Below are 14,998 nucleotides of genomic sequence, written 5' to 3'. Positions count from 1 at the left end.
AAAAAATTACAAAGGACAGTCTCTGTACAATTCAGCATATTAAGATGTGACTTGTGAATCATATCTTTATAGAACAGGAAGTACTTTAGAGGAGCATAAACATACACACATAACTTACTTGCTTTCTAAAAGCCTAATGAGTGGAAGAAATTGTTCATTAAGCAAGGACACTTTATTAGAATCCATTTCTTCCTGTGAACTATATGAAATATACTCTTCAAACAGAAGGCTGTAAAAAAAACACAGAAATATCAGCATACATAAGAGTTACTATTTATTGAGTACCTACTATATTCTAAGTGCTTTAGAAATATTATCTCTAATTGTCATACTTATACGAGGTATAGTTTAATACTTACTTTACAGATAAAGAAACTAGGGGCCTGGTGTAGTGGTTCATGCCACTAGCATTACAATCCCAGCACTTTCAGAGGCCGGGGCGGGAGGACTGCTTAAAGTCAGGAGTTCGAGACCTGTCTGAACAACATAGCAAGACTACATTGGTATTTTAAACGGTGGTGGCTCACGCCTGTAATCCCAGTATTTTGGGAGGCCGAGGCGGGTGGATCACCTGAGGTCAGGAGTTCGAGATCAGCCTGACCAACATGGAGAAACCTCGTCTCTACTAAAAATACAAAATTAGCTGGGCATGGTAGCACATGGCTGTAATCCCAGCTACTAGGGAGGCTGAGGCAGGAAAATCGCTTGAACCTGGGAGGCGGAGGTTGCAGTGAGCCGTCATTGCACTCCAGCCTGGGCAATAAGAGCAAAACTCCATCTTAAAAAAAAAAAAAAAAAGAAAAAAGGAAAAGAAACTAGGGTGTAAGTCTTCCAATTTGCTCATGAGAACAGCAATAAAAGGCAACATTCAGTGAGCCCTTCTGTGCCAGAGTGGGGTTTCCCATTTTAAGCCCCAGTCTGATTCTAGAGCCTATGCTCTCAACATTACTACATGTGTATACTCTCCTTTAATTCACAAACCAACCCTCTGAGCAAAGGGGCATGAATGATGCACACCAACACACAGGTACTCTCTTGATGCTACAAAATGGCAAAGCTACATCCAGTCTAACCTCCAAAACTTACTATAGTCCTGGAAGTGGTAAGGGCAGAATTTACACCTATGTCTGACCGCAATGCCTACATCTTTTCACTGTATCATGTTGCCCATTGAGAGAAAGAAAAAAAAAGACTGAATTATCTTTAAAGAAATAATCCTTACTCTATGCTTACCTTCAATATTGTTTCTAAATGACATTTACTGCATTTTAATTATGATGTGTTATTTCAGATATTATGGTCCATTTACTAAGAGAAAACTTCAAACGGCCACAAACTGCATTTAGTTATTACCCAAATTTGGCTTAACCACTAACTTTCCATTTTCATCTATAAGCACTAAAGACATGCAAGAAAAATTACTTTTGCTTTTAGTGCTGCCAGTTACTGGATTAAGTACTTATAGTTAATGAAATGATACAGACAAAACAAGATATACATTAAAAAGGAATACGGGGAAATCTCTAACCAATCTTGAAAATCACACTGAGTCACAAGAATGTAAATCACAAGCATGTCAAAGATAATAGCTTACCTAGCCAACAAATGGCCTAAGTTGTTCTTCAGTGGTATTTTTGTAAGTATAGCTTCTAAGTGTCTCCTGTGGATTTGCCCATCCATTCCTTCAGTTTCTCCTCCTTAATATGTAAAAATTAAAATTGTGGTGGGAAAAATTTATTTTGCAAGCTAAATATATTTATATTATTAAGTTCACTTATAGCAGAAAACCTTTCTCAGAATAAAACACACACACTGATATCCAGCTTTTTATCTATTTCCAGAAGTGCATTCCACTTAGTCATTTATATTTTTCAAAGCTTTTTTGTATAGATCACCTTCATTTTTCTTTTATCTAAAATCTCTATGTTTAACAAGTACTATCATGCTTATAACAATAAGAAAACAAAAGTCCAAAATTAGTCTTTCCCCAAGTCACATTACAAATTAGTTGTGATGGTCCCAATCAACTATCTCTGAAAACAGGCTAAACTTTTATCTCAGTACCTACCCCCTTACTGAAGCAAGAGCTGTCATCTATTTCAGATTTGTAATAAACATATGAATCTGATGTTAGCCCTTGCTTTCAAAGACTGGGACATTACTCATTACCTTCAGAATAAGAAGAATACATTTTCATTTTGCTAGTCACTTTTAAAATGCATGTTTAAACCAAGATTTGGTTATGAAAACCTCATTTTTCAGTAGACTGACGTAAGTTTAGAGAAGTCTTTCTTAGTATTCTCCACGGAGCAACAGAACCAAGTGTTTCTTCCTAGTCTTTCTGTATTTATTAAAAGACATAATGCAAACAATCACTTTCTAATTATTATTATTATTATTTTTGAGATAGGGTCTCACTCTGTCGCCCAGGCTGAACTGCAGTGGCGCAATCACAGCTCCCTGTAGCCTCAAACTCCCTGGGCTCAGGTGATCCTCCCACCTCAGTCTCCCGAGCAGCTGGGACCACAGTTGCATGTCACCATGCCCAGTTAATTTTTGTATATTTTTGTAGAGACAGGGTTTTGCCATGATCCACCCATCTCAGTTTCTCAAAGTGCTAGGATTATAGGTTTGAGCCACCTGGCCCTCTAATTATTACTTTTTGCTTTGTTTCATAATTTGGATTTTTATGTATAAAAATTTTCTTCGTCTTATATTTTTAATTACTCTAGGGAAAAAACTTTTTTGGCAACTGGATGAGATATTCATTGTAAATGAATCACTAAAGTTCATTAAATACCTAAATGAGAAGGCAAAGGTTTACTCAGTAATAAATTTTAAAATTATTCCACTCTTTTTCATGTAGAGACTATTTAAGTATTTATGAACACAGATCTAAAGAAAGGTAGAATTCTAAGAAATTACTCAATTAACAAGGATCTCTCTTCAACTAACCCGCTCCCCACCCCAGATGTTTCTCACTTAAGAAATAGACAAGTTACACAAGAACAACTGGAAAACAAAAATTTTAAATATTTTAAAGCCGTTAACCAGGATATAGTTACTATTTTAAGATCAAATCTTAGAAAATTTCTGGATAAAAAATATAAAACCACATACCTGTAACATGATGAATGATGGAGACAACCAGATGGGGAAGCATGTAACGCAGAAGAGGACTGACATCGTAAGCTTCAGAAATCCCATGAAGTATTGTAATAAGATCAGGAACATTACATAAGTGAGAGAATGGCCTTTGAAGAAGCAAAAGTACATATCGTGTTGACTTTACAAGTTAGACAATAAGTGACAATATAAAAAAATACATAATCACTTATCTTACAAAAAAAATTATTCAAAATAATTTTATTCACCTCTGACTAGCACCATTTCTCAATTCAACTGTACATACTTTTTCCCAAGGCTCTCTGGCTTCTGTCTCTGCAGGAGCACTATCAAGCAACTTAATCCATCCTTGATCAAAGAGGGAATCTTGGTCAATGTTCTGATGATCTGTGATGCCAATGAATTCACAAAGGTATCTTCCATGGTCACTTTCACAGAAATCTGACATACTATCATGTATGTTGCAGCTCTGTAATCTGGTAAAGATGATTTCAATCCCTAAATATTTTTTAAATATAACAAAAAATGATAAACCATATTATTTTCTGCTACTTTAAATGTTAATCTGACAAATTAGAAATGTCATAGAGATTAATACAACCTAATGCATAGTCAATCACTCTTCAGACATAAACAATAAAGGAGTTGACCCCCTTTTCAGAGTGGATACAGAGATGAGACAAGTCTGTTGGACGAGACAAAGGATCTCAGAAAATTCCCCAACTCAAACATCTACCGCATGTCCTAACAGGAGCCAGTAAGCTCTTCTTTTATACATAAAATCCTACTTATGGGAGGGAGACCTCAATCAGATCACTAATGGAAGAAACAAGTCTGATGAACGATAACAAGTTGGGACACTGGTGGGAAGCGAAAGCAGTACCTCCACAGGGCACCTGGGAAGGCAGCAGGCAACAAGGCACTTGGGAAGGAGAAATGCTGAGAGGCAGGAGCCAGTGCACAAAGAATACTGAGAGGCTGCTCACACCTCGAAGAGACTGTCTGCTCCATCCTCCTTCTAGTGAGGTACAAAGACTGCTATGGAAATCAATCTAGGAGATGGCGGCAGGACCAGACAGCCAATATTTATTCTTAAGAGTCCTAATTAAGGTCCCAGTCCGGTGAGTTTCTAATAAAAAAGTGTCATATTTTCAACCTAAAGGCTAAATCTCATCTATCATCTGAAATAAACTGTCAATTTAAAAACACTTAAATCTAAAAAAACTTTCGAAAGCAGGAAAATTCCTTTAAGTACAAAATAATCTACTTAACACATCAGCAGTGCCAACCTTTTGGATATAGGGAAATAGTTTGGCGATGATATTGTCTGATACGTCCTCTGCAGCTACCAGCGCTGACACTATGGTAGAAGCATAGAAAGCCAAGAGCACCCTCAACTGAGCTGAGCTGCCCGGGTACTCAGCAAAAACCTGAAAGAAGGAACACAAACAAAACACATTTAACAGTGAAGGACTGCTTGAGGCCAGGAGTTCAAGGCTGAGACTTCAATGAACTATGATGGCACCACTGTACTCTAGCCTGGGCGACAGAGCAAGACCACGTCTCCAAAAAAAAAAAAAAAAAAAAAAGTGAAAGACCAGATAAATATTTACAGCTCTCCTGAATTACCATATGCAACAATGAATAAATACACAATGTGACAAGAATTAACTGCCTAATGATATTCCTAACATTTTTATTTTTTAAATTTATGGTTTTTTTTTTGAGACTGAGTCTCACTCTGTCGCCCAGGTTGCAGTACAGTGGCACGATCTTGGGTCACTGCAACCTCCGCCTCCCAGGTTCAAGCGTTTCTCCTGCCTCAGCCTCCCGAGTAGCTGGAATTACAGGCATGCCCCACCATGCCCAGTTTATTTTAGTATTTTTAGTAGAGACGGTGTTTCACCATGTTGGCCAGGCTGGTCTCAAACTCCTGACTTCAAGTGATCCACCTACCTTGGCCTCCCAAAGTGCTGGGATTACAGGCGTGAGCCACCGCGCCTGGCCTTAAAATTTTTTAAACAGCTTTCCCAGGTTGAATATTCCTGACATTTCTAGACAGTCTCTTCGAATAGTCACTGTAACTAGAATCTGGCAAGGAATAGACATTTAGTTTTGTAGAAAAACACCTTTGGTGATAAAAGACTGATTCTTAAAAAAAAAAAAATACGGACTCTCAAACTGCTTCTGCTTCAAAACACCAGACCATTTAACAAAATACACTTATCCAAAGTACCATTGTTATTAGGGAATGCTTTAGTATGTTTTCTTCATTCAAAGCAAGCAATCTTTTCATAAAATTATATACTCATGAAAAAACAGACTGCTCACCTTCACAGATTTTGTCACCAAACTGCAAATGAAATCCATGAATCCAAGATCTTTGTAGCAGTGGGTAATCAAAGTTCCTTTAGCTAAGGGCACTCCAGATTGCTGTTATTGACGGAAAGAACAAACTATTAGCGACATTCTTCAACTGATCCTTATTTTAAAGTATTTACCCAAGTAATGTCTTCATACTGCTCCAATTCATACATAAAAAATATAATCTCTCCTTATAACTGGTGGTGGTGATGAAATTAACACATAAAATCATGTAAACTTAGAAATTCAAAAGAGAAGGTCAGCAATGAGGGCAGGGGTATTTAGTGAAAAATGTTTGCTTATCACACGTCACATTTTGAAAGGTATTTATCAGAATCTGGATTCTCTAGATTCTCAGTAATTTTACTGGTTCGATTTAGTTTCTGAGTCAATATGATACGCTTCTGTCATTGCTTTATAATAACACTAAGAAAAGAAATAGACTATGAACCTGCACAACTGATACCACTATTCCCACCATCTAGCATTGTACATGGTATGTAATAGATGCTCAATAAATATTGATTAAATAAATGAAAGGAGAATTTTAAGTGAACTTTAGTAGGTGAGTGGAGTTTGGATACCTGGAATAAGAGTGCCTAGGGAGCAGCAAGGTCCAAGGTGGATCAGAGGAAGAATAATTTTGAAATTATTTTTGATAATTTCTTGAAATCTTGAAATTATTTGGAGAAGGCTGGCCTTCTCCAACGTACTTTAGTTCACATGCTTTACATTCAGATTCTTAAATTATCCTAATTAAAAAGTTCTCATTACTCCTGTCTTACTAATTCTGAACACTGACTCCATTACCGTCATCAGCCTAATGTGCACAGCCCTATGATCTGTTAGCTTACTTTCATCCCCATTTGCCTCCCCTCCTACCCTGATCACCATGCTCAACATGCAGTCAAGTTCCTGCTAACAACGTACATTTACTTTCCTCTACCACATGTTGCAAACAAAGTGCTGACGGTTAGTCAGTTGGTTTTCCTACAATACCATGCTGTCTTTTCTTACCCAGACCCTTCCTGCTATATGAGCATCCTTTTATTCGTCTGTATATTAATTCCTAGCATCCTCCTCACAACTTTAATAAATTATTGAAGCCCCTGAAGTTATCTTTATCCTTTTAATTTTTGTAAGTATTTTCTGCCTTTCTTCGCCTTCAACTTTTTTTTAAGTTCTCAGTTCCAAATTTAAAATGCCAAACAGCATGGTACGATAGAAAGGCACAAGCTCTGGAATCAGATTGGGGTTCAAATCTCAACTCAGCCACTTTATAGTTATGTGAACTTTGGCAAGTGGCCTGTCCTCATCTGTAAAAATGAAGTTTTGTGATAATCCAAGATAATATAATGTACACTGCCTAGCCTGACGTCAGATACTACATAAAAGCTAAATATTATTAACATTAATAATAGTTTCAATTGGAAGTTAGGAAATAAAAATGATGGAGGTAGTTATCTGGACTATCCCCAGGAGCACTGACTTATTTTTTCCTAATTAAATCCCTTAATCAAGATCTGTAATGATTACAGACGTGTCATTCAGCAATCATACCTTAACTGGCAACAACCAGAACCATTTGTGCTTTGAATTATTAATTTTTAGAAGCTGTATGACTCGCACAAATATTCTTGTCTCGTGGTATGGCAGAACACAAGCAATGAGGCTATCTTGATTATAGAGATGTATATGGAACCTGAGGAAAAAAAGCAAACAGTCCAACTGGACACAAAACTTAATAATAAGCACCTATTTCCTCACATGCCCAAACTGTATATTAATGAGCTAAAACAACCTAGAATGAGTAGCAGTAAAAATCACATAATTATAATCAAGATACAGAGCATTTAAAAAGTCCTCAATTTTGCATTCACATATCCCTCAACATGGTCCAGCCAATTCCTATGCAATATCTTTGAATATTCCACATCAAAATATACATCCCATTAACTTTCTCTCAGCTTTAAAATTTTTATTTATTTTTTTGAAATAGAATCTTGCTCTGCCACTCAGGCTGGAGTGCAGTGGCACGATCACAGCTCACTGTAGCCTCGACCTCCCAGGCTCAAGTGATCCTCCCACCTAGGTCTCCTGAGTAGCTAGGACCACAGGTGAGAACCATCACAGTTGGCTAATTTTTTATTTCTGTGTAGAGACTAGGTCTCCCTATGTTGCCCAGGCTGGTCTCTCAACTTTTTTTTTTTTGAGAGGGAGTCTTGCTGTTGCCCAGGCTGGAGTGCAGTGGCACAATCTCAGCTCACTGCAACCTCCATCTCTGAGTTTAAGAGATTCTCCTTGCCTCCGCCTCCCAAGTAGCTGGGACTACAAGCGCACACCACCATGCCCAGCTAATTTTTTTTTTTACTTTAGTAGAGATGGGGTTTCACCATGTTGCCCAGGCTGGTCTCCAACTCCTGAGCTCAGGCAATCTACCTGCCTCAGCCTACCAAAGTGCTAGGACTACAGGCGTGAGCCACTACACCTGGCTGAGATGCTTTTTCTAATTCTGCCAACTGATTCCTCTTCTGTGAAAACTCTCCCATCCTTTCACATCATGTACTTTTTTTTAACAGTACCATACGTTGCCTTTCATTGCTTTTTTTTTTTTTTTTTTTGAGACAGAGTCTACTTGGTCACCCAGGCTGGAGTACGGTGGTGTGATCTCGGCTCACTGCAACCTTCACCTCCTGAGTTCAAGCAACTCTCATGCCCCAGCCTCCCGAGCAGCTGGAATTACAGGTGCACACCACCACACCCAACTAATTTTTTTGTATTTCTAGTAGAAACAGGGATTCACCATGTTGGCCAGGCTGGTCTCAAACTCCTGATCTCAAGTGATTGGCTCGCCTCAGCCTCCCAAAGTGCTGGGATTACAGGTGTGAGCCACTGAACCCAGCCTATTAGTTTGACATACGGTTTTAGCACTATCCAAGCAGTTACTTTTTCCATGAAGCTTTCTTCAACTATTCCAGGCAGAACTATATCCACAAAACTGTGCTTAATCCTTTATTATGGCATTTATTTCAAAACAGTCATCAAGGGCAATCTACTTATCTGTGTACTGAGCTTAGTATTTGAAGTTATCTGAATAAATGAAAAATCAAATGCAAAAAGTATTCCTTACATTAATGATCTATTTGGGGGTAAAATTAGGTGCTAGAAAACAGATGGAAATATTAGACTTTTAAATATTCTTTTTTGTCTGATTGTCCTAATGTTGACAATCAGAAGACCCAAGTTAAAATTATGTTTTCTTGATGACTCACTTGCTTCTTGAAAAAAAATTAGTTTATCCCCATGTCTCCATTTTTTGTTTTTTTTGATACGGAGTCTCCCTCCGTTACCCAGGCTGGAGTGCAGTGGCGTGATCTCAGCTCACTGCAAAATCCATCTCCTGGATTCAAGTGATTCTCCTGCCTCAGCCTTCCAAGTAGCTGGAATTACAAGTGCTCGCCACTGCACCCAGCTAATTTTTGTATTTTTCACAGAGACGGGTTTTACCATGCTGGCCAGGCTGGTCTTGAAGCCATGTCTCCAATTAATGGAATAGAAATCTACTTTTAAAACATGTAAGTTGGACTGGGTGTGGTGGCTCATGCCTGTAACCCCAGCACTTTGGGAGGCCGATGAGGCAGGAGGATCGCTTGAGGCCAGGAGTTCCAGACCAGCTTGGGCAACAAAGTGAGACGCTGTCTCTACAAAAAATTAAAAAAAAAACTAGCTGGGCATGGTGGTGCAAGCCTGTAATCTCAGCTACTTGTGTGGCTGAGATCAGAGGATCATTTGAGCCCTGGAGGTCAAGTGGGCCATGACCACACCACTGCACTCCAGCCTGGGTGATAGAGTGAAATCCTGACGATCAAAAAAAAAAAAAAAAAAGACAGCCATCCGTGTGCAGTGGCTGTGGTGGCTCACACCAGCACTTTGGGAGGCTGAGGCGGGTGGATCACGAGGTCAGGAGTTTGAGACCAGCCTGGCCAACATGGTGAAACCCCATCTTTACTAAAAAAAAATACAAAAAATTAGCTGGGCGTGGTGGTGGGCGCCTGTAATCCCAGCTACTTGGGAGGCTGAGGCAGGAGAATCACTTGAACCTGGGAGGCGGAGGTTGCAGCGAGCCAAGATTGTGCCACTGCACTGCAGCCTGGGCAACAGTGCAAGACTGTCTCGAAAAAATGTATATGTATCTATAGGGAGAATAAACAAAACAAAAATGTGTATGCTGTGATGTGATACCAGTATGCGAGAAAATAAACTGAGCAAACTTACTGAGACAATTCCCAAAGCAGATAAAAGATCAGACCTTGGAAATAAACTTCAGTTGTATCCTAGCTCTGCCACTTACTAGCTGTGTGACTCAAGGAACTCAACCCCTCTAAGCCTCAGTTTTCTCAACTGTAAAACAAGGATAATACAAATACTCTCACCAGAGGAATGCTGTGAGAATTAAATGAGATAATGCAGGTAAAGTGCTTACCAGGGCCTGGTGTATAAATGCTCAAAACACATTAGCTATCATTGTTTTTTCTCAATAGTATTTCAGAGGATAACACTGCCTGCTTCCCTAACCATTTTGTTGTTTTGCCAAGAAAGAAGCTTAATACTCAGTGCCCCAAGTGTGCAGGAACAAGCTGTAATGGCAAAGTGACATGGGCTCCTCAGAACTAATGAGGTTAGGCTGGGCGAAGTGGCTCACGCCTGTAATCCCAGTACTTTGGGAGGCCAAGGCGGTTGGATCACCTGAGGTCAGGGATTCAAGACCAGCCTGGCTAACACGGTGAAACCCCATCTCTACAAAAACACAAAACTTAGCCAGGCATTATGGCAGGTGTCTGTAATCCCAGCTACTTGGGAGGCTGAGGTGGGAGAATTGCTTGAACCTGGGAGGCAGAGGTTTCAGTGAGCCAAGATTTCGCTATCGCACACCAGCCTGAGTGACAGAGCAAGACCCTAGCTCAAAAAAAAAAAAAAAAAAAACAAAAAACTAATGAGGTTAGACCATTTACTCAAAATCATCAGTAGTTCTACTTTTCACTATCAACAAAAAAGAACTTAAAGGCAGAAGAGCATGCTTATCTCACACAATGGACATTGTATCAATCTCTTAATATATCTAATTTTTCAGCTTTAACTTGATAAGTGTTCTCAACTACTTAATTTTTTAAAAGACCAAAGTGATTAGCCCATAGTTATTTCTGTAACTCTATTAGTTACCTGTGAATCAACCACTCCAGACACTTCTGCGCTGGCTTAAGCAGGAAGTAAGGCGACAAGTGAATAAGGAATAATGAAATGTTTTCATCCAACTGTTTGTTTACTGCTTTGGTCTGAACACTTCGCTCCAAGGTTTTTGCTAGCTGACTGAACAACGGTGCTTCAAACTGCTCAAAGGAAGAATCAATTCCAAGCAACTCTTCCAGGCCAGTGCATCCTAAAATTTCAAAAAAGGCCAGTTTATTTACCAATTCTTCATAAGCAAACTCATCCCACCCCTCTTTTACAGTTTTACTTACTCCTAAGAAGTCTCTGAATTAAGTACATATAATTTATAATACAGTCCCAAACACTGATTTCTAGTTTTCAACATATAGAGTAAATCCTATCTCATGAGTAAATCCTATCTCATGAGTAAATCCTATCTCATCTACTAGAACAGAAAGTACTTGTGGCAAGGAACATTGTTTTTTTTTTTGGATATCCCCTACAATAACTAGGCCAGTACCCTGAGAAGACTTCTCCGTCACCCCAGTCACTGTCTCCATTCCTCTTTTAGCTGTTCTCCTTTTTGACATATTAGTTGACCTCTCTAATTTTGTTTCTTCATCTGTGAAATCCAGATACCTCTACTCATAAACATTTCAGGCACCAAGCACCTGGCTGTTATGTTCTCTTTCCCTTAAAAATATACGTCAACATGCTAGAAACTGCTAAGGAAGAGGACGGGGCAGAAAGGAAAACAAGAAAAAAAAAAAGTACCATCCAGAAAACAAACGCTTCAAAGAGCTTTTCTAAGTTAAAAAATGGCTCACCAATGGCAAAGGCGGTGTCCCTGTCGATTGTGGCCGCTTCCTTAGGGTCAAACAACAAAGAGGCAACTTCATCTCTAGATAAGAGGCTGGCATCACTTTGAGGGAGGGCGAGTCGTTGCAGCTGCTGGGCTAAGGAGGTCATCTTTCACGCCAGCGGAATTTTAATGACACGGGCTAAAAAAACGTAACCAATTTGAGAAGTTTCTACGAAACTATAAGGCGCCTCGTAAACAAACAATTTTCCTCTGCGCTCAGCGCCGTCATGGACACACAACGCGGCTGTCCTGAGATTTGTGGACCCCCGGAGATGCAAAGACGATGGCAACAGCGTTAACAACTAATTACAGTACCGGCGACCGCGCCAAGGCTTTCCTTCCACCCTGATTCCGCAGATATCCGGAAAACTCTTACCCTCCCTCGATAGGCCGCCCCCATCCGCAGCCACATCAAGCGGCTCTGTGCTCCTCCTTACTTGGAACTGGGAATTTGGGTGTATCTTGGAAGGCAACAACTCTTCACAGCAGTTCCCACATGGTACCAACGAGCCCAACCCTCACCCGGAAACCTAAAGCATGCTGTAGAGCAGCTTCCGGCTGCAGGCGCTACGGCAAGTGAAGAGGTTCAAGCTTGCCGGGAATGCTACGAGACAGCTCCGCCTCCCGAGACGAAAGCCCGCCCCTCAGCCCGCTGGACTCAGGCTCAAGTCTGAGCTTCGCCTCTGTATCTCCGGTCTAGCGGTCTGCGCTGCGGCTTGTGTTTGAAGCTTTCGGTCTCTGGATGGGCCTTCTGTGGGCTTTAAGGATCCGTAGCCGGAATCATTCATTCAGTACATATCCAGCCTTTACTAGGTGCCAGCAGCACCGCGTAGTGCTGAAAGCTACAGGTTGTGAAGTCACGTGGTTTGGGTTCAAATCCTGGCGCTGGCGCCTTGTCGGCCGGGTTAACGCCACCAAATTATTTCATCTCTCTGAGCTTGTTACTTACTCTACAAAGTGGGAAGAGGCCGAGTTTGTCGTGAGATGAGCTTCTGCTCCTAGTGCAAACCGATCTATAAGTCCTGGACTCCACCGCTCCAGAGCTTGGGGGAGATCTTGTCACTCCTCTTTGTTTCCATTCCCGAGGGGTATATGGCATATATTTTTTTCTTTCAAAACGAATCCTAGTCAGGCGCAGCCTGTAATCCCAGCACTTTGGGAAGCTGAGGCTGGCTGATCACCTGAGGTCAGGAGTTCGGGACCAGCCTGGCCAACATAGCGAAACCCCGTCTCTAATAAAAATAAAAGAATTAGCCGGACGTGGTGGCGGGCGCCTGTAATCCCAGCTACTAGGAAAGCTGAGGCAGAACAATCGCTGGAACCCGGGAGTCGGAGGTTGCAGTGAGCCAAGATCGCACCACTGCACTCCACAGAGCGAGACTGTCTCAATAAATAAATTAATCGAATCCTATTGAGGTATAATTTACAAACAATGGTTGCACCCACGTCAGTGGAAGAGTTTCATGACTTTTAGCAAATGCATGTATAGGTGTAATGACCTCCCCAGTCAAAATCACAGTTTCCATCGCCCCTAAAAGTTGTCTCTTCCCTGTTTGCGAAGATTCCCGCAACCACTGGTCTTCTTGGCGTCACTACAAATAGTGTTGCGGAAGAGTATCCTTATGTATGAATATACCTAATCTGTTTCCAAAACACTGGTATGTGCTAGAACTAGGATGAACTGACGTCTTCCAGACAAAGGAGTGAGATCGGTTGCTCTGTCTTTTCTGGATGCATTAATTTCTCTGAAGAGCTCTGCGAGGCCAGGGGGTCAAGTCTTTCTGTAACAGTCTTTCCTGGAGAATGTCGGAAACACGGCTACAAATTTGGAGGCCCCGGTTTTCTATACTTCATGCAGATTCTCTCCCATTTACAAACAGAGTCTTTTGTTGTTGGTTTGCTTTAAAAGCATTGAAAACAACCAAATATTTTCTTCAGTTATTAATATTTCTACTGACTGCTGACTGTTAATAATCTTCTTTTCATGTGGTGTTGAGTGCCTTGCAGAGAATAACATGAAAATTCTAGTAGTACCTATTTCATTCTTACGAACATATCTCTCAAAGGAATTTTTTTTTCTTTCTAACGTGTCACAGGAATTTTACCTTTACAGAAGCAATCAGCTTTTGGTACTTTATAAGAAATGAACACCAGGTCTGTTTTATCGATAAGATAATTTGCTTTTTTTGCTTAAAAAATACCCTATATATTTTTTAAAAGCTTTAGTAAGTGAAACTTTAAAAAGTGCTACAAAGATTTGACTCAGTCCTTTCTATGTCAGCTGTGATGGTATATAGTGCCATGCCGAATTTTACTTTGGAAAGTAAAAAGGAAAACAAGTCAGATGTTCGTAAATGTAATTTATTTTTTAAAAAAGCTTTGGTTTTAAAAAATGTAATAATCTTGAATTATATATTTTTATCCATTTTAAAAGAATTATTTGGATTTGTTCTGATTATTACATCCTCGAACTTTCTAATTATGTGCCTGTCTCACAGATTATTCAATTGAGGACCAGAACAAACTTAATTTCTCATGTTTTTGAATTTAAAATACCAGTTATAGGTCTTAGGTACTCTGCAATTCTCCTACCTAATAATCCTTTTCATGGCTTTTGCTATTTATAATTATTAAATCCATAATTTTAGCCACAATTGACATGTATTTCTTGATATAAGGAAAAACATTGTTTTCAGAGATGACATTTTAACCATACATTCTTTTTTTCTGATTGGCGAGGGAGTTCTCACAGTAGAGTGGTGAATTCTAGTCCTCATTTCAATCACTGTTCATGGCACGGACTTTACCTTAAAAAAAGCAAATTTGTAAGAATGATTTGAATGAGTTTTTTAAAAGGATATTCTCCCTCTCCTACCCCACCGCCCCTTGTAATCCAGAGTACAGATACCTTGATTCGTTCCATGTGTACTTATAACAGGCCGAGGGTATGGAGGTGAACGAGAGACTGAGGTCATTCGGTGAAACCCCGTCTCTACTAAAAATACCAAAAAATTAGCCGGGCGTGGTGGCGGACGCCTGTAGTCCCAGCTACTCGGAAGGCTGAAGCAGGAGAATGGTGTGAACCTGGGAGGCGGAGCTTGCAGTGAGCCAAAATGGCGCCACTGCACTCCAGCCTGGGCAACAGAGTGAGACTCCGTCTCAAAAAAAAAAAAAAAAAAGAGGAGACTGAGGTCTTTGCTCTTGTGCAATTTGCATTCCAGCAGGGAGGCAATACACAAACAGATAAACCGAAAACAACCAGGTAATGTGATAAGTGCTTGATGACAATAATACAAAGCCATATGATAGGAATGATTAGAAGGTGTCATTAGTTTGAGTTGTTGGCGACCTTTAAACTGAGACCTGAATTTAATCTGAGACCTAACTTTAAGCTGAAACTTGAATTTAAGCTGAGATCTGAATGAGAAGTCTTGAAAA

The 14,998-nt window shown here is 40.0% G+C and overlaps 1 protein-coding gene across 2 annotated transcripts in view; it reads right to left on the bottom strand.

The window, feature by feature from the left end:
* The window catches only part of HEATR1 (HEAT repeat containing 1), a 55,386-nt gene extending 43,270 nt beyond the window's left edge, over positions 1 to 12,116 (bottom strand). Inside the window, exons 1-10 of one of the 2 annotated variants that reach the window (XR_004030063.1) lie at positions 11,998 to 12,116; positions 11,526 to 11,699; positions 10,711 to 10,927; positions 7,051 to 7,192; positions 5,458 to 5,559; positions 4,416 to 4,556; positions 3,413 to 3,624; positions 3,121 to 3,254; positions 1,595 to 1,697; positions 119 to 229 (exon numbers count right to left, since the gene is read on the bottom strand). Coding sequence is in view for 1 of the 2 variants with exons in the window: in XM_003267301.4 (XP_003267349.1) it covers positions 119 to 229; positions 1,595 to 1,697; positions 3,121 to 3,254; positions 3,413 to 3,624; positions 4,416 to 4,556; positions 5,458 to 5,559; positions 7,051 to 7,192; positions 10,711 to 10,927; positions 11,526 to 11,667 (1,304 nt within the window). In the remaining variant the exon portion in view is untranslated. The remainder of the gene's footprint in view (positions 1 to 118; positions 230 to 1,594; positions 1,698 to 3,120; positions 3,255 to 3,412; positions 3,625 to 4,415; positions 4,557 to 5,457; positions 5,560 to 7,050; positions 7,193 to 10,710; positions 10,928 to 11,525; positions 11,700 to 11,997) is intronic. The other variant, XM_003267301.4, reaches the window with a different exon arrangement.
* Positions 12,117 to 14,998: the final 2,882 nt, after the last annotated feature.

Source organism: Nomascus leucogenys, chromosome 5, assembly GCF_006542625.1.
Source record: "Nomascus leucogenys isolate Asia chromosome 5, Asia_NLE_v1, whole genome shotgun sequence".
NCBI lineage: Eukaryota > Metazoa > Chordata > Mammalia > Primates > Hylobatidae > Nomascus > Nomascus leucogenys.
The sequence above is the reverse complement of the archived record's forward strand: the minus strand, read 5'-3'. Positions and strand labels throughout refer to the sequence as shown.